The 22089-nt window shown below is 39.3% G+C and overlaps 1 protein-coding gene across 1 annotated transcript; it reads left to right on the forward strand.

Annotated features, from left to right (window-relative positions):
• Nucleotides 1-17339: 17339 nt before the first annotated feature.
• On the forward strand, nucleotides 17340-20080 carry LOC306863903 (uncharacterized protein). Its single transcript, XM_079407498.1, has 2 exons — nucleotides 17340-18067; nucleotides 19835-20080. The coding sequence occupies exons 1-2, from the start codon at nucleotides 17439-17441 to the stop codon at nucleotides 19911-19913; spliced, it is 708 nt and encodes a 235-aa protein (XP_079263624.1). The 5' UTR covers nucleotides 17340-17438; the 3' UTR covers nucleotides 19914-20080.
• The last annotated feature ends 2009 nt before the right edge of the window (nucleotides 20081-22089 follow it).

Here is a 22089-nt window from a genome sequence, read left to right on the forward strand (position 1 = left end):
TTGGTGTCTCACAGTGGATTCGAACCCGGGTCTCTCACACCAAAGGCATGTGTCTTATCCATCACCACCCCATATTGTAGAGCCAATTGGATAAATAATGCAGCTATAATTGTGTGGGTGTGTTGGTATGGATGTTGGAGTGTGGTTTATATGTGTGTCATAAAAACAAATTGTGTGTGTGTATGTGTGTTCTTGTAAAAATTGAGAGAGAGAAACTCTACTGCAAATCACAAATCCCAGCACTGTGTGCAGCAGCAGAGTTTTGCTGGCATCTAATGGGTAAAAGTTGGTACTGCGCCCAAACAAAATTTTACTGAAAGCTCATTTTTTGAGATATCAACCTCAAATTTGGAACACAACTTGTTTAGATTTATGGCTTTGATTTTCTAGCAGGTTTAGAGTTCAACATGTTTCATATATAAAATATTCATAAAATAACATAAAATATTGTTCATAAATCATTTTCATAAACTTAAACCTGTAACAATAATCAGCCATGGATCTGCTCCCAAGCTTCCAATTTTTATGGCCGTTTTTTGACATGGACATTTTTGTCCACTATGGACCTAAGTGTAACTTTTTTTTATTGATGCACAAGGGTTAACAGATATTCACATAGAAAACAGCTGTTTAAAATCATAATATTATTTCACATTTGTACTGTATTTCTGATCCCACACTTGCAGCCCTAGTAAACATAAGAGACTCTTTTAAGAGCACGTGTTGCATATGCTATTAGTTCAAGATAATTTTTCACCACATCAGACAGGCCACACAAACCGACAACTCTCTCCACACAAGTGTGACTAAAGCAGAGGCCATTTGATAAGCTTTATCTTCACCTTTACAGCAAAATGATCCATCAATATCATAAAACATCTCTAACTACCTTCAAAACGCCTGAAATGATCATCATTTCTCCCAAATCTTTCATCTTCTCACCCACGTACAGTACAATGGCGTTACGGAGCCGCTTGTAATCGGATGAGACTCCAAAGCGCAGCCGAGCAAAGGCAGCCCAGCTGGGACATGTGTCCCGATCCGGCCCTTCTACACCTTCTTGTGGTCTTTTTTTGTGCTTTTGGCCTCAGGCTGTGACGCCAAAGTCTCATCTGCTTTTGGAGACTGGTTTCTTTCTCTAGGAATAATGATACCTTTAAGCGAACTCCCTTTGTCAAGCGCAGAGATCCCATTTCTCTTTTGAAACCTCTTTCCCCTCTTTCTTTTTCTTTCTATTCTCTGCCGCCTCTCCTGTGCTGCGGTGAAAGGCCGTGCCTTCAGTTGTTAAAGTGATGTGTAAAAAATGATTGAGGGCTTCACCGCCGTCCGTCAATGTGATATTCACCCGCGAGCAACGCTGACACCAATCCAGCACCTGGAAAACAGCCAGAAGATGGAAAAAAAAAGAATAGAGGGTAAAATATGTTGAGATTCTTGCTGAGGTGGATAATTGACCCCCCGATTGACCCTTTACTGCAAAAAAACGACTTTCTTCCTCAGTATTTTTGTCTGGTTTTTCAGTACGGATACCTAAACATTCGTAAATCAAATCAAAATGAGGTCAGAAAAATAATCTTATTTAGTCTTTGAATCAAGAATATTTTTCTGACGCCATCAGCTGATATTCTGAGCCATGTTTCCTGTGGTTTTTATATAAACATTAAACAGTTTTTTTATTGTTATTATTATTATTTTAGTTGTTTTAGTACGTCAAGTTAAACTAAATGAAAATGATAAATATTGCCTTGGAAGCAAGCTTAAACTTTAACTATATATTTCTAGTATACATTTTATTTCAGTTATTTAAAGCATTGAAAATGCTTTTGAATGATCTATTTGAGTTTTGTTATCTATAATAACCTTACTGTAAACATTATGATCAGTAAATCATGGCAACATATGAAGAGTTCATTTGCAAAGTTTTTTCATTGTGCATTCCAGTTAATCAAACTGCAGTTGGGTTATTTTTATTAGGTTAAAAAAAACAAATACAACTAACAAATACGCTGTGTTTTTCTGAACTTGTGTAAGGGTTTCAATCAAACAAGAATCTGAAGAATCCTGCCTAAAGTACATTTTTTCTTTTGAAGAATGAGTTAAGAAGAGTCTAATCTATGTTAAATTGCAAAATTGTGGACTTTATTGTTACTTTGTGGAGGTTTTTGGCTTTAGGAGATAATAGGCCTTGCCACCCAAGACTACAAACAAGAGCACCGAGGAATATGTTACCATGGTGCAAGAGTCTAGAAATGACTCAAAATAACTTGATGATCTTAAAATCTCATGTAAGACGTGGTCTTCAAATTGTAATGAAACCAGGACAGATCTGGACACAATCTGCAAAAGTTTGATCACAATTTCAGATCAAATAGAATATCTGGAAGGCCAGTCAAGACGCCGTAATATTGTTGTGGAAGGCATTAAGGAGTCTGTAAGAGAAAAGGTGTCTGAATCTGAAGAAAAAATGAGAAAACTCTTCAGTGAAAAATTACAGCTGGATCATCGGAAAATAGAGTTGGATTGGGCTCATGGAGTTGGGAAGTCAGTGGTATCATCAGAGAAGCCCCGACCTATTGTTGTCATATTTTTGCAGTTTTGGATAAAGCTTAAAGAGCTCTGGCATTTTTATTAACGAGGACTTCCCTGAAACCGTCCGGCAAAGAAGGAGAGAATTACTTCCAGCAATGAAGGCATATCTGAAATACGACAAACTTACTGTTCATCCACCAAAACAAAGGCAGGCAAGTGTTCAGAGTTTGGTTCAATAGATTTATTATCAGCTATTTATTGTATTTTGATTAGTTAATCACATCTATTATACATTTCTTTATATACATTATTGATTCCAACAAATTAGTTTTTGAAGCTGAGACCTTCAAGCCTTTTGATCTTTCTACAGTTGATTCTTAGCATTTTGATGCTGACCCAGATTTTAAAACGTTTTCATCATTGAATGCTTCAAACTTTTGTAGTTTTTATACTGAAAATGTTTAATGATTTATGTAGATCTTTGCCTTCTAATGTTTATTCTACTTTTCATTTGAACATAAGAAGTTTATCTAAGAATTATGATAATTTTATTCATTATTTATCTTTACTTAAACATCAGTTTTCTATTATTGCTTTATCTGAAACATGGTTAAATGAAAACTCTAGAGAAATGTTTAAATTATCTAAATATAACTTTACTGAGCACCTGATTCCACTATTCAAGATTTTAATGATACTTTTGCCAACTTACTTGATTTGATAAACAATGAGTACAAATATTATTATATTTTGGGCGATTTTAACATAAATCTCTTAAAAAAGAAATTTGATACCCCTACTGCAGATTTCCTAAATATTCTTTAGTTATTATTTTCCTCTTATTCATAAACCTATAAGAGTTAAAGAAAATTCTGCAACTTTAATTGATAACATTTTAATAAATTCTCTAAATGAAGGAATTAAATCTGGTGTGTTATGTTCAGACTTGTCTGATCATTTTCCTATATTTCACTATTCTGAAATTAGGGTTAACAGGGTTAAACTATCAAAAGACATTCAGCAAAAGAGAACTATGAGTAAGTTAAATATTTCTAAATTTAAAGATTTGATTTATAGTACCTCTTGGGATGATCTATAAGGAATATGATGCTGATAGAGCATATCAACAATATATGACTGTTATTAGTTCTAGTTTTAATAAATGCTTTCCAGTCAGTAGTTCTGTGAAGAAATTCAGTCAGGACTTTAATAAGTCTCGGTTTATGTTGAAATGTTGAAGACAAAGAACAAACTCTATAGAAAATATCTTTTAAAGTCCACTCCTCTCGTCTATGGTGTTTATAAATCTTACAGAAATAAATATAGCCATTCTATTAGATCAGCAAAAAAGCAATACTTTGGTGAAAAATGTAAGAAATGTTCAAATGATATTAAATCCACATGGTAAGTAATAAATCAGTTGCTGCAAAGAGATTCGGCCAATTCGGAATTACCTTCAGACTTTGTGGATGGCGAAAATTATTTTTATGATCCATTTGACATTAGCTCAAAACTTTTATGATTTTTTTGTTAATGTTGGTCATAAATTAGCTAATAATATCCCTATTGGTAATGGTGTACCACTGGATTATCTCTATTTTTAAACCACCTCAAATTCAGGAAATAAGTGAAATTATTGATGAATTATAATCTTCAGCTGATCATGATAATATTTCTGTATTTCTTGTCAAACAGGTGAAATGTTCAATATTGCAGCCACTTGTTCACATTTGTTCTCTTTCTTTGAAAACAGGCATTGTGCCAGAGGATTTAAAAATAGCTAAAGTTATTCCTCTGTTTAAAGCAGATGATCCGCAATGTTTTAACAACTATAGACCTATATCTATTTTGCCATGTTTCTCAAAATGTTTAAAAAAAATTGTATATAAACAGATTCTTTTTCAAAATTCTATTCTTTATAAACATCAATATGGATTCTGAAAAACCACTCTACTTATATGGCTTTGTTTCACCTGATTGACAAGGTTACCTTTGCACTGGAAAATCAAGAATTTGCAAGTAGTGTTTTTTTAGACTTGTCAAAAGCTTTGGATACAGTTAATCATTACATTTTATTGGAAAGGTGGTATAAATATGGTTGTCATGATTTTATATATAAATGGTTGATGAATTATATTTTTAATAGAAGACAGTTTGTTTGTTATAAGGGTTGCTATTCTAGCAAAGCAAAACTACTCTGTGGGGTTCCTCAGGGCTCGATACCTGGACCATTACTATTTCTTATTTATATCAACGACCTGTCGAATGTTTCAAATATTCTTACTCCAGTAATGTTTGCTGACGATACAAGTTCTCTCTCGCCCAAATTTTAATTAATTAAGAATGCAAATGATGGTCTACTTGCTTATGCAAATTGGTTTAATTTAAATAAATTATCTTTAAATATGAAAAAATCAGGTTTTATAATTTTTAGTAGTAAAAAAATATCCCCAAAGGATTTATCAAAAATTATTATGGAGTCTATTGAGGTGCCTCAAGTGTCAACTACAAAATTCTTGGGAGTGTTTGTTGATGAGACTTTGAGATGGAAAGAACAAGCTGATTACGTGAGTAGAAAAATACATAAATCTACTGGTATAATAAGGAGGGTTAGGCATGTTACGGAGTGTTTCTTATGCTTTATTATAGTTTAATTTATCTGTATCTTTCATATTGTAATATTGTTTGGGCGAGTACTTTTCCTACGAGTACTTGTGTTCTTCAGAAGCATTTTGTTAGGATTGCAACTCGATCAAACAAATATACTTCATCTGCTTCTTTATTTCATAAACTTCAGGTTCTTACTCTTTATGATATTAATACTTTTCAAATATGTGCTTTCATGTATAAGATATATTCTGGGTGACATTCCAGAGCAATTTAGAATGTATTTTAAAGTAAATTCACAGGTTCATTGTTATTTAACTTGTCAATTTTAAAATTTTAATTTTCCTAAAGTTCTCACTTGTAGAGGTCAATACTTGATAAGATTTAGGGGTGTTAAATTATGGAATGATTTATCTCATCTAGCAAAAAAAAATTTGCTATTTAATATGTTTTAAAAGAAGAATAAAGTATCATTTAAATGCTGCTCTGTAATAATTTATCTTTTGTTTTTTTATGTATTTTATATACCATAGATTGTTTGTTTTTTGAGTATATTATATATTTTGTAGTCATTTGTTTTTATATATTTGTTATTGTAATTTAGCTTTTATTTAAGTTTCATGAGTTTATTTGTTTTTTCATTGTATAGATGGAGGCTCTAAATAAGCCCTTTGGGTTTTCGGCCTCTCCCTGCACAGTATATGGATTGTATTTTGTGTGTGTGTGTGTGTGTTCATTGTATCTATTTTACTCTTGTGCAAAATAAACAACATTTTTTTAATAAATACATGATAACAATATAAAATTATTTTGAAAATAAACTCTTCATGTGTTTTTCCATTACTTTAACTCATCAAATTGATTTAATTTAATTTCATTCTTGACTTTTAAGCTGAAATGAATTACAGTTAATTTATATACTTTAGGGCAGCAACTAAAGCTAAAGTAAAGACTGAAACAGGCTTGTTTTCTTGGCAAACATACTGCAATAATCTTTGTTTCATTTACAACTGCATTATAATTGTTACAGTGCATGAGTAAAGTCTACAGTTGTTCTTCAAAATGCATCTAAACGTGAAGACGTCGCCGCAGACGAGTGTCTCTCCTGGAGTTTGAACAGCTGTCTGCAGACATTCACAGCAGCTGTGCGCTCAAAAACATCTCTATCTGCATCAGATTTTGTTTGTGGACACACTTTAGACGGCAAGTGTTAGTAACATGATGAGAGTGCGTTTCAAAGGCACGGACGATTCGCCCATCAGGACTGAATGGAGCGTCGGCTGTGACGCCAGAGCTGGATGGACAGGTGCGACGCACAGGTGCAAACACACACGTACATGTGTATGCCGACTGTGACCTCTAACATGGGCCAGCTTACACTACACTCAATAAATGCACTGAATGAAGCTTAAATCTGAGATTCTCCCCTCACATTAGATTGCTTTTGAATGACAAGAGCTGATAATGTAAAAACTGTAACTTGAATGCAATGTAAGTCGCTTTGGATAAAAGCGTCTGCTAAATGCATAAATGTAAATGTTCTGAAACCTATAGTGAGCTGCCTTGATATAACTGAAATGCAACCCTCTACATAAGCTGCATAAGCATCATGCATACCACATATAGTGTTAACACAGTCAATTTTGGATTATATTTACCTGTGCAGGGCATTCTAGGACATAATCTGACATTTTCAATTCTGATCTGAGCCACTTTCATACATGGAAATAAATCAGAAATGTATCAGATCTTTGTGATGTGACTAGAGTGTCAGAGTTCATGTGATCTTGATGTCAGTCGTCAAACTCATAATTGGTTTAACATGAATCATAAAATAATAGAAGTAGAAAGTGCTAAAACATAGGTCTATCTATTGATGTACACACTACAAAAATGATTTTCTTATTTTGTGTTTTTGTCGTTTTCCTGTATAAATATCTAAGCATCGTTAAATCAAGATACACTTAAATGAGAAGCAAAATTACGTACATTAAGTCTTGTTTTCTGAGAAATTGTATCAAAAAAGTTTATGTCATGTGAGGTCAGAAAAATAATCCTGTTTTCTTTTGGAAATAAGTTTATTTTTTCGTCGTTTTGCTTCTGAATGAATATGAAAATTATTTATACTGGAAAACAAGACAAAAATAATAGAAAATAATTTTTGCAGTGCATTGTTGTGAAACAATGACAAGAGAAGTTAAAAAACTTAAATCAAGATACTTTTACTTGAGAAGCAAAATAACTAAGTTTTGTTTTCTGAAAAAAATGATAAAGATGTATGCTTTATGCTTAAAAAAGAAACAAATATCTATCAGTGGGGTCAGAAAAATAATCTTGTTTTTTCTGATTTCTTTCTTCTTATTTTAAGCATAAAGCATCCATTTTCATCCATTTTTGCTGAAAACATATGCAAACACACACACACACACACAGTAAATGTTTCTTGATTTAAATTTTTTTTAATATTTATGCTGGAAAACAAGACAGAAATATAATAAAATTAAGATTTTTTTTTTTTTTTTGCAGTGCCTTAATGTAACATGGGACACAAACAGTGACAAGAGAAGATCAAATCTTACACTAATGATTTAATAGTGGAGGTTCAAAGGTCTTTGAATGTCATATAAAACAAAATATGATATTGCATGATATTATTAAATTAGTTTTTTGAGTGTTTTATGCTTACCACATTTGAAGGGTGTGAACAACCTCACAAAAAAAAACTGTTTTGAGCAGAAAAAGCAGTCCTGGGATCTTACTGAAGCATGTCACACACATGGAGCTGTGAAGGAAGACAATCTGAATCAGACTGTTGAGTGAGGGGCTCGTCCTCACATATGGAAACACTCAAAGCTTGATAAAGTTCACATGGGTGCCGGAGGACAGACACGCGTGGCCTTCAGCTCATGCACTTCATGCATTCGGATTAGAAGGGGAATTTGGATTAAAAGGCACCTATTTTGCCCCTTTTTACAAGATGTAATATAAGTCTCAGGTGTCCCCAGAGTCTCTGAATTGTCAGCTCAAAATACCCCACAGATCATTTATTATATCATTTTGAAAATGCCTCTTGAGTGAAAGCTGAAACAGGCTGTTTTTGTGCATGTCTCTTTAAATGCAAATGAGCTGCTGCCCCCTTTTGCAGAATAGGGTTTGGTTTTGATTATCATGTCTATCGTGCTGAAATCATGCGTTTTAAAGCCATATCAGTTTAAACTTCTGATATACGGTTTTCTGAGCGCACACATCTGAACGCACAGAAAGCAGCTGTCACATGGCATGTGAGTAATAAGCTATGTTCACTTTCATGTCTTATTGCGCTTAAACTGCAAATACACACAAGTTTATGTTGAAAACACTCATAAGTTAGTAAACAGCTGGGAAAGTAATCACATGTTTATAATAGATCGGTGTATTAAGTGACAGCAGTGTAATATACAGTAGCTACAGCTTTCTACGCTGTTAATATGACCCAAACAATAAAAGCAGAAAAACACTCACTGATCTAATGTCTGAATAATGTCCGTTTATAGACTGAATAATGTCTATAGCTTTAATAAGAAAACATTTCTTGAATGCTGCTTTTAAATGCTCTGGCATGAAGATAAACACAGCGGATTGTGTGTTTGCGGCTCACTCAGGGCGGGGTCTCTGCTAATACAGCTGTGTCTGTCAACAGTCGTGGGTGAACATTTTATGGATTCTGTGAACGGCTTAAAATTAAAAAAAAAAAAATTTTTTAAACAAGTGGGTGGATTTTTAGCATTATAGGGTGGTTGTGTACACACACGACCAACACACATTTATGTTCAAACAACAAAAAAAGTGAAAAAGTTAATTTTGCATAATAGGTGCCCTGGTGCTGTCTGTAATTTTATTTGACTGTTCTAAAGCATAAAAATACCTTAATGTGTTACCGGATTTTTAGCAAACATGCTCAGTTCACATAGTTCACATAGTATCTCTTGTTCTGTGTCGTAATGTCTGTTTTTGTTTTGGTCTGCATGTCTCCGCCCACTGACAGTTTACTCAATAGTATTTTGACACCCCGGGTTGCCAGTTGGTGGAAAAAACAGCTTATCGGAGCCATGAAGCCAGCAGACGAACTGAGTCAGAGATCGCCTATTCTACCAGACCTTAAAGGCTTCAGCATCTATCTAAAAAGCTCTATGACTCGAGGAATATTAAAACGTGGCTAAATCAACACATCAGCTGACTGTGTATGGCTTGTCACCTTCCACTATCGTTCCTCTTGTGTGTCTTCAATTTGGCAACCAAAATGAGCGTCGAGACTCAGGAACAAGGAATGGGAGAAACATTTGTATTTTGGATTGCAGTACCCATTTCAACCTCTAGCTGTCAATATTACATACTGCACCTTTAAAAAATGGAGGGGCGACACAGGAACTGTCTCTGGGACAATCATAAAAACCACAGTGCTGCCCTACTCTATCACTGCTTATGCTACAAACTCAGGTTACCGTAGAAACGAGTATCTGTTTGATATGCTATCAAAAAAACTGATTCCCTGAAGCAGATGAACTACAGTAACCAACTATAACCGTTCAACAAAGACACACCTCAGCTGATATCATTTATCGCATTAGACAAATTTGTTATTCAATCTTGTCCTTCATGAAAAACATTCTAAAATGTATGAATAAATGAATAAATAGAGTTTAAGCCAATCATCACTTGTACTATTGCTCATAGTGTTAGTGAGGATGAAATTGGAGTGTTTGCGCTCCTGAAATTTCTTTTTCTTTTTGGTTTTTCATATAAAAAGGAAGAAAACACCTAGCAACCACCCAGGTCACCCTAGCAACTGCATATCAATGCCCTGGCAATGACAGAGAACACCATAGTAACCACATAGCAACACCCTGGCATCCACAAAGAACACCCTAGCAACCACATAGAACACCCTATAGCAACTGCATAGTAACGCCCTGGCAATGACACAGAACACCAAAGAGTACGTATAGCAGCATATACATATCATCTAAAAAGAACACCCTAGCAACCGCATAGCAATGCCCTGGCAGCCACACAGAACACCATTGCAACCACATACCAATGCCCAAACACTCTCGCATCCACAAAGAACACCCTAGCAACCACATAGAAGACCCTAGAAACGGCATACTAACACCCTGGCATGTCCACAGAACACCATAGCAACCATACAGAACATCACAGCAACTGCATAGCAGCCACCTAACAACTACCAAGAGCACCCTTGACAACAACGTATAGTAATGCTCTGGCAACCACATAGAATACTGTAGCAACTGCATATCAATGCCCTGGCAACCTCATAGAACACCCTAGAAACTGCATAATAAAACCCTGGCAACCACACAGAACACCCTAGTAACTGCATAATAACTCCCTGGAAACCAAAAAGAACACCATACCAACCGCTTATCAGCCAGCCAACAACCACCTAGCAACATACTAAAAAGCACTCACTTATGAAAATCAAAAACAGAAACCCAGCATTACAGCAGAAAATGTTACACAGTTCAGCACCATTTGTAAAAACAGCACAGAATGTAAAAATTGAGTGTAAAATATAGGTTCCACATGTTGTGTCTGTTCTTAAACGAATGGTTGTGAAATTGTGTGTCCAAATATTTACTCAAACATAAGTCTAAGAGGATTACGAGTCCATTTCTCCAGCTCAAATCCGAGCTACAGGCCTGGCGGCGTTCCACATCTGATGGGACTTTAAATAGCGGCTGTGGATCTTTCACACCGTCTGTAATAGAGCTGGAACACAGCCAACCTGGAAACAGCTTTATTCTTCACTTCCTCTGACCTTGGCATGTAAATTACATTTTTATATTCTAACAACACTCAGTGTCAAGTCCAGAGACACAGACAGAGCTCCGCTTCGCTCATTTAGAGATAATTATCAATGTGATCGACAGTAGAAGTTTGTTTATGCTGCTTTGTGATTATTATCACGTTATAGGCTTTGACTGTTATCACATGAGGGTTCAAGGACTGATTGTTTCATCCGAGATGTCTGATAGTGACTTGTCCCACTTGTGGTGTTGAAATACAGCTATAAAAAAAACACAACACTCTAGCAACTGCATAACACCACCCTGGTAACAGTACAGAACACCTTAGCAACCACATAGCAATGCCCTGGCAACCACATAGAACACATTAGCAACCGCATAGCAATGCCCTGGCAACCAGAAAGAGCACCTTAACAACCACATAGCAACACCCTGGCAACCACACAGACGTCTGATAGCAACATCTCCCACTTGTGGTGTTGAAATACAGTTATAAAAAACACAACAGTCTAACAACCACATAACCAGACAGAACACCTTTACAACCACTTAGCAACACCCTGGCAACCACACAGACGTCTGATAGCGATGTGTCCCACTTGTGGTGTTGAGCTATAAAAACACTACACCCTCGCAACTGCATAACAATGGCCTGGCAACCAAACAGAACACCTTAACCACTTAGCAACACCCTGGCAACCACACAGATGCCTAATAGCAACGTTTCACCACACCACACTCTAGCAACTGCATAACAATGGCCTGGCAACCAGACAGAACACCTTAACAACCACATAGGAATGCCCTGGGAACCACACAGACGCCTGATAACAATGTGTCCCGCTTGTGGTGTTGAAACACAGCTATAAAAACAACACTCTTGCAACCACACAGAAAACCCTAACAACTGCATAGCAACGTCCTGTCAACCACACAGACGTCTGATACCAAGGCACCCACTTGTACCGATGAAATACAGCTATAAAAACACAACACTCTAGCAACCACATAACAACGGCCTGGCAACCAGACAGAACACCTTAACAATCAAGAAACTCCCAGCAACCACATCGACGTCTGATAGCGACACATCCCGCTTGTGGCCTTGAAATACAGCGATAAAAACAGAGGCTTCTGTAATATGAGAGATATGACGCAACCAAACGTTCCTTTCCTCCAGAAAACACAAACACCATAATCATTAACCTCTTATCCAGCCAAAATTATCTGAGAGAAGAGCACATGCCGTTCATATTCAGCCTAATTGCACTGCTATTTTTAGATTATGCAGTCTTAATTATTAGTAATGGCCGTTCATTGTGTTGAGGAGCTAGAATAACAGTAAAGTAACAGATAGCTTCCAGAACACATGTAGGTGAGCCAAGCACCACAAAGAGCAACTGACGGCTTTATTAGGATCTGTGGCCTGTGCTGTTTTGATGCTGCTGCTGATTTATACGCTGGGTGGAGGTCATCGCTTCAGCTTCACCACACCTTTACACCATGTGTCACTGATACTGTACTCCATTATGACGGCGAGGCTATATACACATGTAGATAATGCTGTACAGCCTGACCTGAAGAGCTGTGAGTGATGTTCACAAGACAACGCTTTCTAAAGAATACGTGAGTGCAAAACTGACTGCTTGTGTTATGTGGTTGCTAGGGTGCTCTACTGGGGTGGTTGTAATACAGTTTCTAGGAAGTTGTTAGGGTGATCTGTGTGTTTTCCAGAGCATTGCGATACAGTTTTTAAGGTGCTCTACTGTAGATGGTTGCTATACAGTTGCTAGAGTGTTCTACTGTAGGTGGTTGCTATACAGTTGCTGGAGTGTTCTATGCAGTTGCCAGGGTGTTGCTATGCAGTTGCTCTTAAGTTGTTAGGGCATTCTGTGTGTTTTTCAGGGCACTACTACACAGTTTCTAGGATGTCCTAGGTGGTTGCTAGGGTGTTCTGTATGGTTTCCGGGGCATTGTTATACAGTTGCTAGGATGTCCTTGGTGGTTGCTAGGGAGTTGCTTGGGTTGTCTGTATGGTTTTCAGGGTGTTGTTATAAAGTTACTAGAATCTTTTAGGGGGCTACTATACAGTTGCTAGTGTGTCTTTTATCCAAAGCGACCCATTTTTAAGTCACTTTGGATAAAACATCTTAAATGTAAATTGTTACAGTGAATAAATGTAAATGTGTTCTGGGTGGTTACTAGGAAGTTGCTAGGGTGTTCAGTATGGTTTTCAGAGCATTGCTATACAGTAGCTAGGGTGTTCTAGTTTACTACAGTTGTTAAGATTTTTTGGTGGTTTCCACAGCATTGATATACAATAGCTAGATTGTTCTAGGTGGTTGTTAGGAAGTTGCTAGGGTTTTCTAGGTGGTTGCTTTTTTCAGTTCAACTTACACCAATTTCTATTTTATCCAAGTTGCTTTAGATAACAACATCTTCTAAATTAATAAATACAAATGTATTCTGGATGGTTGCTAAGAAGTTGCTAGGGTGTTCTGTATGGTTTCCAGGGCGTTGCTATACAGTTGCTTAGGTGTAATAGACAGCTGCTGTGCAACTTCTAAGGTGCATTTTATCCAGAGCAAATTACACTCACTTGTAAGTCAGTTTGGATAAAAGTGTCTGCTAAATGAATAAGTGTATTGAGGGTGGTTGCCATGCAGTTGCTAGGGTGTCTTTTATCCAAAGCCAGTTTGTGATTTGTTCTAATATCAGACTAATATGGCGTCACATTAAAGGGATTGTTTAACTAAAAAATGTATCATTAATTATGCTCATGTTGTTCCAAACCTACATACATTTCTTTCTTTCGTTGAAAAAATACAAAAGAAGATACTTGTTGGTAACCAAACAGTTGCTGGTAGCCATAGTTTTTTTTCCATACTATGGAAGTCAATGGCTACCAGAGTGATTTCGGTGGTTGCTTTTGTGTTCAACAGAAGATAGAAAGATAGAAACACATACAGGTCTGGACCTGAATGAATGATGCCAGAAATTAAATTTTTCTGTGAACCATCCCTTTAAGGGATGTGGCCTGAAGAATTGGAGGTATTAACATAGAAACTGTCTCCCTCAATCTCTGCTCTGCCACCTTGTCATATTTTGGACCTCTAGAAGCATCGGTGACCTTGAGAAGCCTCACCTCGGCCCCATGATTTCTGGGAGGATCTCACAGCCAAACATGATCCGCTGGTGTCCAGGAGACCAGCTGCTGCGGCTCCTGAGAGCCACATAATATCCTGTGGATAGAGTGACACAGATCCAGCGTGTGGCTTAACTCTGGCCGCTTTGATCCTCCTGCTGCAGGTGCTGCCAAGTCCATGCGCTCTACGCTTGCATCGCTGCAACCTGCGGCCGCTGCCGGATAAGCTCGGGACCTGGAGGAACTGGAGGCCGAAACCGGATCCGGTTCGGGCTCAGATCAATTCCTGCGTCCGTCAGTGCTAAACATCCCCGGCACTTCCTCCTCCAATTAGAGCAACCTTGTTACATGTAAATCAAGACTAAGTCCGTGCACTCCATGCATTTAGCGTGCCAGTGGGCCAATCTGAATGCTAGAGGTTAGCATCAAAATAGCACTCAGGAAATATGAACAGTGCATGAGAAATCAAGGACGATGAGAACATCAACATCAGGCTGAAAGTTGAGTTTGCAGATGGCAAACAATTACCAATATCGTACTAGTTTCAGAACAACAAACTTACGCTTGCATGATATTTGTAATTGTTTGTCACATACAAACCAAAATTGTCAATTTAGGATTTCAGTTTAAGACTCTGGATTAAACTCCTTCATTGCCAAGTGAACATGAACAAGTGGAAAAAACAAAAAAAACAAAAAAAAAAACATCAAAATTAAGAAAGGAAAATAAAATAAATCAAATTTTGAAATATTATCTATCTATCTATCTATCTATCTATCTATCTATCTATCTATCTATCTATCTATCTATCTATCTATTTGCAAAAATTAAAAAAATAAAAAATATCAAGTTGTTTGCCAAAAAAAAAAAAAAAAATCTAAATAAAAAAAACTTCAATTATTTGCCCAAATTTAATTTTTATTATTATTTTTTTATTTTTTTATTTAGGTTGGGTTATTTGCAAAAAATTAAATACATAAATAAAAAATAAATAAAAATAAAATAAATAAATAAATAAAAATCCAAATTTAAAACCCCTGAAGATAAATGTAAAAAATCCAAAAGATTCTTGAAAAATTCAAAAAGTTTACATTATTTGCAAAAAAAAAAATGACTCTGCTGGAGTCACAAAGGGTTGCAAACACAATCAGGCCTGACCGCGGAGAGTCCGGGGCTTATGCAGATGGCGCAGGGCCTCGAACCAGCACTTAGTCGACCGCAACACATCTGTCTTTTGCAAACCCACCGTCAGGAATGAAACACTTGGGAGCTGCTCCCTCGAATTCCCTGCATCATTCCCAGATTGGTTATGCAGGTCGCCGGACATCAGGACTCCTGTTAGCATTGAGTGTCCTGGAGATCCACCAACACTGATCTACTGTAAAAATCTAAATTTAAAAAGGTAAAGTTTTTGCAACAAAAACAAAAATCCCTGGAAAAGTCAGATTATTTGCAAAAAAAAAAGAATAAATTGAAATGAGAAAGATCAAGTTATTTGCAAAAAAAAAAAAAAAGTTAAATTCCGAATGGTCACATTATTTGCAAAAACATTAAATCAGAAAGATCAAGTTATACTGCAATAAAATTACATTCAGAAATGTATTAAAATGTACAAGTTTTTTGCAAAAAAAAAAAAAATCAGAAAGGTCAAATTATTTGCAAAATTGACAAAAATATCAAGTTTAAAGAGCTTTGCTTTCGAGTCAAAACAACCTATAAGAAAGGTAAATCACAAACGAGATCTCATTAATATTTAAATGAGAGCAAATGTAGACAATGTGCAGGTGCTTCTCAGATGTTTCTCCTGAGAATAAAAGTTTCAGAATTGATTCAAATCTCAAACATTTCCGTCAAATGATCCGAGTTACTTCACATTCGTTTTACAGCTCTTAACTCTTACTGTATGACAACTATTGACTCATTTGTGTCTATTTTTATTTCAGGAATTCCAAGAAACATCTGAGGCAAAGTTGATACTTCAATGACTCATAAATCATTAAATCTCCTTAAATCAATGAAAGAGCAGAGCAATAACATTTTGCTCTGGGTAACAATGTTGACTTGATTTCACCTGAACCGCTTCATTCCAGAAGAGACTCTCTTTCATCATCAGCTGACAGGCCTTTCATTGGCTTGGCTTTTGGACTTCTGCGGTAAAAATAGAAAGGCAAGCCGTCATTAATTTGACACACAACCCTGAATACCGTCCTTCTATGGCGATGAAAGTCCAAACATATCTTTGCTCTTTAACTTTATACATTTCTTATCTGCGTTTATCAGCTGAAGCAGCACACCCAGAGTATCTGAAACCCATGACAGCACGGCCAATGACTCGCCAGCAGATCAACACACGCCTGCATGATAGTAACACAAGTGATGACATAATTTACACCTGCACAGGTAACACAGGTGGGCCAGTATCCTGCAAAGAGAGCAGTAAAAGTGCAATGGAAAAAAAAACATGTCAATGTCAACATACAAGATAACAACAGTTATCTAGTCAACAAAATGTTTTTACGTGCAGTATTGACACGATAAACCCAACCGTTTAATGAAATAAAATCGAAACGCTGTTAAGTAGAGGACAAATCACTGTGTCCAAATGTAACCTGTCCTAGATTGTTTAATAGCCTCATCCACAACTCATGCAAGATGTGTTTTATAATCAATATTACTAGCACTTATAATTTTAGTGATAACCTCTAAAACTAAGTACTAAGTACAATGAAAAACATTTGGTCTAGGATTCACAAACTACTTTCACTCAGAAATTGCCGGTAAATTTTATGAATAATTACACAGAAACAGCAAGTAACACATTGGGTTTGATTGATTATATTAAGAATTGCAAAAAAGAGAAAGTTTTCTAAACTGTTATGTTTCAATGTGTAAATGAGACACTCACTAGTTTGCATATATTTCCAGAAAATAAATCTGAACACTGGATAAAGCCAGGTTTAAAATTCTTGTTCCATTTTGTTTACTGTGGCGAGGGGGGCGTGGGAAGACGTCGGCTGCGGCGGGAGAATGAGTACGGAGACGAGTGGTAAAAAGGAGGTCAAGTGAATGATGACTAACACCTGTGTCTGGTTCCAGTGATTGGGGAGAGATGACTGAAAAGCGCCCGCAGATCATTGAGAGAGGAGAGTGAGCGGCAGAGCCGGAGGACTGTGGAACGCGTGTTTGCCTTATGTGTCTCGACTACAGATTATTTGTTGGTTTACTTTTTCGGTTAATGTCATTAAAAGACACCCTGCTCGCCACCCCTGACTTCCTCGTCCTTTGTGCTATTTTGAACTACGCTACACTGGTGCCGAAACCCGGGACGAGGAAGCCGGTACACCGCCATGCAGCCAGCATCACCCACGCCACTTGCGGAGCTGGTGAAGTCCCTTGCCGGTCTTCACCAATCTCAACACCAGGCGCTCATGGACCTCAGGCGGGAACAGGAGGATCGGTTCCGCTTGTTGGTCCAGGTGCAGGATGAAGATCGGCAGGTCCTCAGGAGCTTGGTGGGCCGGGAGGCCACCCCCGTCGCGGCCCCCTCCACCGCCCACATCCCGCTGATGAAGATGGGTCCACAGGACGACCCGGAGGCGTTTGTGGACCTCTTTGAAAAAACAGCGGAGGCGTGTGGCTGGGCGCGCACCCAATGGCCGGTGCGCTTGATCCCGCTGCTGACTGGTGAGGCACAGGTGGCAGCCCAACAGCTGCCGGTAACGAGCCTCCTGGCCTACGACGATCTCAAGCGGGCCATCCTTCAACGAGTCGGCCGTACCTCCGAGCAGCATCGGCAACGCTTCCGCTCCGTGGAACTGGGGGATAACGGCCGACCATTTGTGTTGGCCCAACAGCTCCGAGATGCTTGCCGCAAGTGGCTGATGGCCGAAGATCACGACGTCGAGGAGGTTGTCGACTTGGTGGTCCTGGAACAGTTCATCGCCCGGCTACCCCGTCCAACGGCCGAGTGGGTCCAGTGCCACCGCCCGACGTCGCTGACGCAGGCCATCCAGCTGGCTGAAGATCATCTGGTGGCGTGCCCTGGGGTCGGCGAGCCCCTTATTAACCTCTCTCTCTCCAACCCCTCTCCTTCCCTATCGACTCTCTCTCGCCCTATTCCTGCTCCTAGGTCGCGTAGCAACGCGCCCCCTCGAACCCCACAGCGGGGAAGCGTCCTCCAGGGGAACAGGGCGTGGACACGAGGGGGCGTGGCGGAGTCTGCAGGGGCCACCGCTCCCGTGGCACCTGTGCCATCTCTCCGCCAATCGCTGGGCTCTCCTCCTGCCGCTGGGGTGGCCTCAAAGCCTGGGCCGGTCTGCTGGAGATGCGGGGACCCGGGTCATTTTCAGGATCGGTGTCCGATGATGGAGGTGGGAGTCTTGATCCGGGTCCCCGACTCCCCGGGGGCTGCCCCCGATCAAGCCGGGCAGTACCAAATACCTGTGAGTATCGAGGGGGGTATATATCAGGCTTTGGTGGATTCAGGCTCGCAAAGTGGCAAGGACCTTTTGTGGTTACACGGCGAGTTGGGGATCTCGATTATGAGGTAAAGCGAACAGACAGGGGTGATTCACGTCAAATTTATCATCTCAATCTCCTAAAACGCTGGAATGAGGTGACATCGGTTGAGTTAGCCGCGGCCATTTCGGCGGAGGAGGATCTCGGGCCAGAAGCAGCTATCAAAACCAATCCGCTGGCTCTGGTCCCCAGGGGAGATCACCTCTCACCGCGGCAGCTCACGGATGTAGCCAAGTTGCAAGCAGATTTTGCTGATGTGTTTTCACCCCTGCCCGGTCGCACAGACCTCATACAGCACCATATCGAAACGACCCCCGGGGTAGTGGCACGTAGCCATCCTTATCGATTGCCGGAACACAAGAAAATGGTGGTCCAGGACGAATTAAAGGCCATGCTTAAGTTGGGAGTCATAGAAGAATCGCATAGCGACTGGGCGAGCCCGATAGTGTTAGTGCCTAAGACGGACGGCTCCGTCCGTTTCTGTGTGGATTACAGGAAGGTGAACGCTGTGTCGAAATTCGACGCTTATCCAATGCCCCGGGTTGACGAGCTGCTTGATCGGTTAGGTTCGGCTCGCTTTTATTCGACACTGGATTTAACGAAAGGGTATTGGCAGATCCCCTTGTCGCCATTATCCAAGGAAAAGACAGCCTTCACCACGCCGTTCGGGTTACACCAATTTGTTACGCTTCCGTTTGGTTTGTTCGGGGCTCCCGCCACCTTTCAGCGGCTCATGGACAAAATCCTCCGGCCTCATAGCGCGTACGCCGCTGCCTATCTCGATGACATCATTATACACAGTAATGATTGGCAGCGGCATATGGAACATCTGCGCGCTGTCCTGAGGTCCCTGAGGGTGGCTGGACTCACGGCGAACCCACGGAAGTGTGCAATTGGGCGGATGGAGGTACGGTATCTGGGCTTCCACTTGGGACATGGGCAGGTGCGTCCCCAAATTGATAAGACGGCAGCGATTGCGCCCTGTCCAAGTCCCAAGACCAAAAAGGAGGTGAGACAGTTCTTAGGGCTGGCGGGGTATTATAGAAGGTTTATTCCTAATTATTCGGAGCTCACCAGCCCGTTGACGGATCTCACTAAAAAGGAAGCCCCAGATCCGGTCCAGTGGACGGAGCTGTGCCAACAGGCCCTAACCAACGTAAAGGCTGCCCTGTGCGGCGGGCCACTCTTGCACTCTCCTAACTTTGATCTCCCCTTTTTGTTGCAGACGGACGCGTCGGACAGGGGGCTGGGGGCAGTCCTGGCCCAGGTGGTCGGAGGGGAGGAACGGCCGGTGCTGTATCTGAGCCGGAAGCTCTCAAAGAGAGAGGCCAGATACAGCACCATTGAAAAGGAATGCTTAGCCATTCGCTGGGCCGTCCTTACCCTCCGCTATTACCTCCTGGGACGGGAGTTCACCCTCTGTTCGGACCACGCGCCCCTCCAGTGGCTCCACCGTATGAAGGATACCAACGCGCGGATCACCCGTTGGTATCTAGCTTTACAGCCTTTTAAATTCAGAGTGGTCCACAGGCCGGGGGCGCGGATGGCTGTGGCGGACTTCCTCTCTAGAAATGGGGGGGGGGGGGGGGCTGCAGGCCAGATGGCTCCCCGGCCTGAGTCGGGCGGTGGGGGTATGTGGTGAGGGGGGCGTGGGAAGACGTCGGCTGCGGCGGGAGAATGAGTACGGAGACGAGTGGTAAAAAGGAGGTCAAGTGAATGATGACTAACACCTGTGTCTGGTTCCAGTGATTGGGGAGAGATAACTGAAAAGCGCCCGCAGATCATTGAGAGAGGAGAGTGAGCGGCAGAGCCGGAGGAGTGTGGAACGCGTGTTTGCCTTATGTGTCTCGACTACAGATTATTTGTTGGTTTACTTTTTCGGTTAATGTCATTAAAAGACACCCTGCTCGCCACCCCTGACTTCCTCGTCCTTTGTGCTATTTTGAACTACGCTACATTTATACATTAGAGTTAAAGGTTTTTATAGTGGGGGTTTTGGATTTGTCTTTTTATCACTCCATAAATCAGAAAATACTGTTAACAGTCAGGAAAGAATACATTTTCCCCATGCTTTTAGGAAAAACAGTTATATAAACCAAGCAAATGATTTATGAACAAACCCCTCAGTAAAATCCTTCAGAATATAGATAGTAGTAAAACTGTAAATTTTGGTGTATGTGAGTGCTGCTGAAGTGAAGAAAAAACTCATTTTAAAGATATTCATTTTCATTTAAATCTACAGACACTAATAGATAAAGTGCAATAATAAAATCAGGTGTGTTGTGGTGTGTTGAATAATATCAACACACCACTCAGTAAAATACTTCAGAATATAGATAGGAGTAAAACTGTAAATTTTGGTGTATGTGAGTGCTACTGAAGTGGAGAAAAAACTCATTTTGAGAAAACGACCTTTAAAGTTATGTATTGTAATTGAATCTACAGACACAAAAAGATAAAGTGCAATAATAAAATCAGCTGAAGACATATGAACAAACCCCTCAGTACAATCCTTCAGAATATAGAAAGGAATAAAATTGTAAATTTTGGTGTTTGTAAGTGCTGCTGAATTTGAGAAATAATAAAAAACATAATTTAGAGAAAACAACCTTTTAAAGATATGTATTGTAATTGAATCTACAGACGTAATGAGATAAAGTGCAATAAAATAAAACTTTAAAGTCTGCAACAACATGTTATGAAAAGCCAAATATCCCAAAATCTCAAAATTGAAAACAATATTTTGCCTTGCCTTAAATGTGAAATTTTGAAAACTGAAATAGTATTTCCTTTTAAAATGTACGCCATTCATTTTGTTTGTCAGCTTAGAACTATAATTTTTTACAATTCATTAAACTTTAGCATGTAATTCATCCCACACCATTTGTCATCAAAATAAAGTTTGATCAGATGCAAAAATACAGTATAGTATAGAAAATTCAGAATAGTGTTTTCTTCTGTGTTTTAAAATCTGCTGTGTATTTAACCCATCAATGCACATTTATATGGTTAGATGCATTTTATTATATGCATTAAGCAGTAGTGGTACTCCACTATTGTGACCACCAATATCACATGTGTCCAAGCGTTTGCAAATAATTATGACTTGATGCCGCAGAAGCAGAAGAAATGCTGCCAGGTTTGAAAACACATCTAATGAAAAGTGGAATAAAGATCACATGATTTACAATAATGAAGACAGCATTGTTTGATTCAAATGTTATTCAAAAGACTTGCAATTATGCATGTAAACATATCTCATGCAAGTCATTACTGGGTCATCATCATTGTGTACTTTGGTACCTCACCAACACAGCAGATGTTATCGTTGGCGTTCTGCAATAACATTTATTTTATCTAATTGTTTACAGTGTTGAGTTGTGGTGAGCGCAGCTTTTATCAATCAGGGAAACACCCTTCTCAAGCAGTGGCAGTCTGATCTTTGTTCCCTGCACCCTTATGCCTGTAATTCCATTATCC

The sequence above is a fragment of the Barbus barbus genome, assembly GCF_936440315.1.
Source record: "Barbus barbus genome assembly, chromosome: 45".
Lineage (NCBI taxonomy): Eukaryota > Metazoa > Chordata > Actinopteri > Cypriniformes > Cyprinidae > Barbus > Barbus barbus.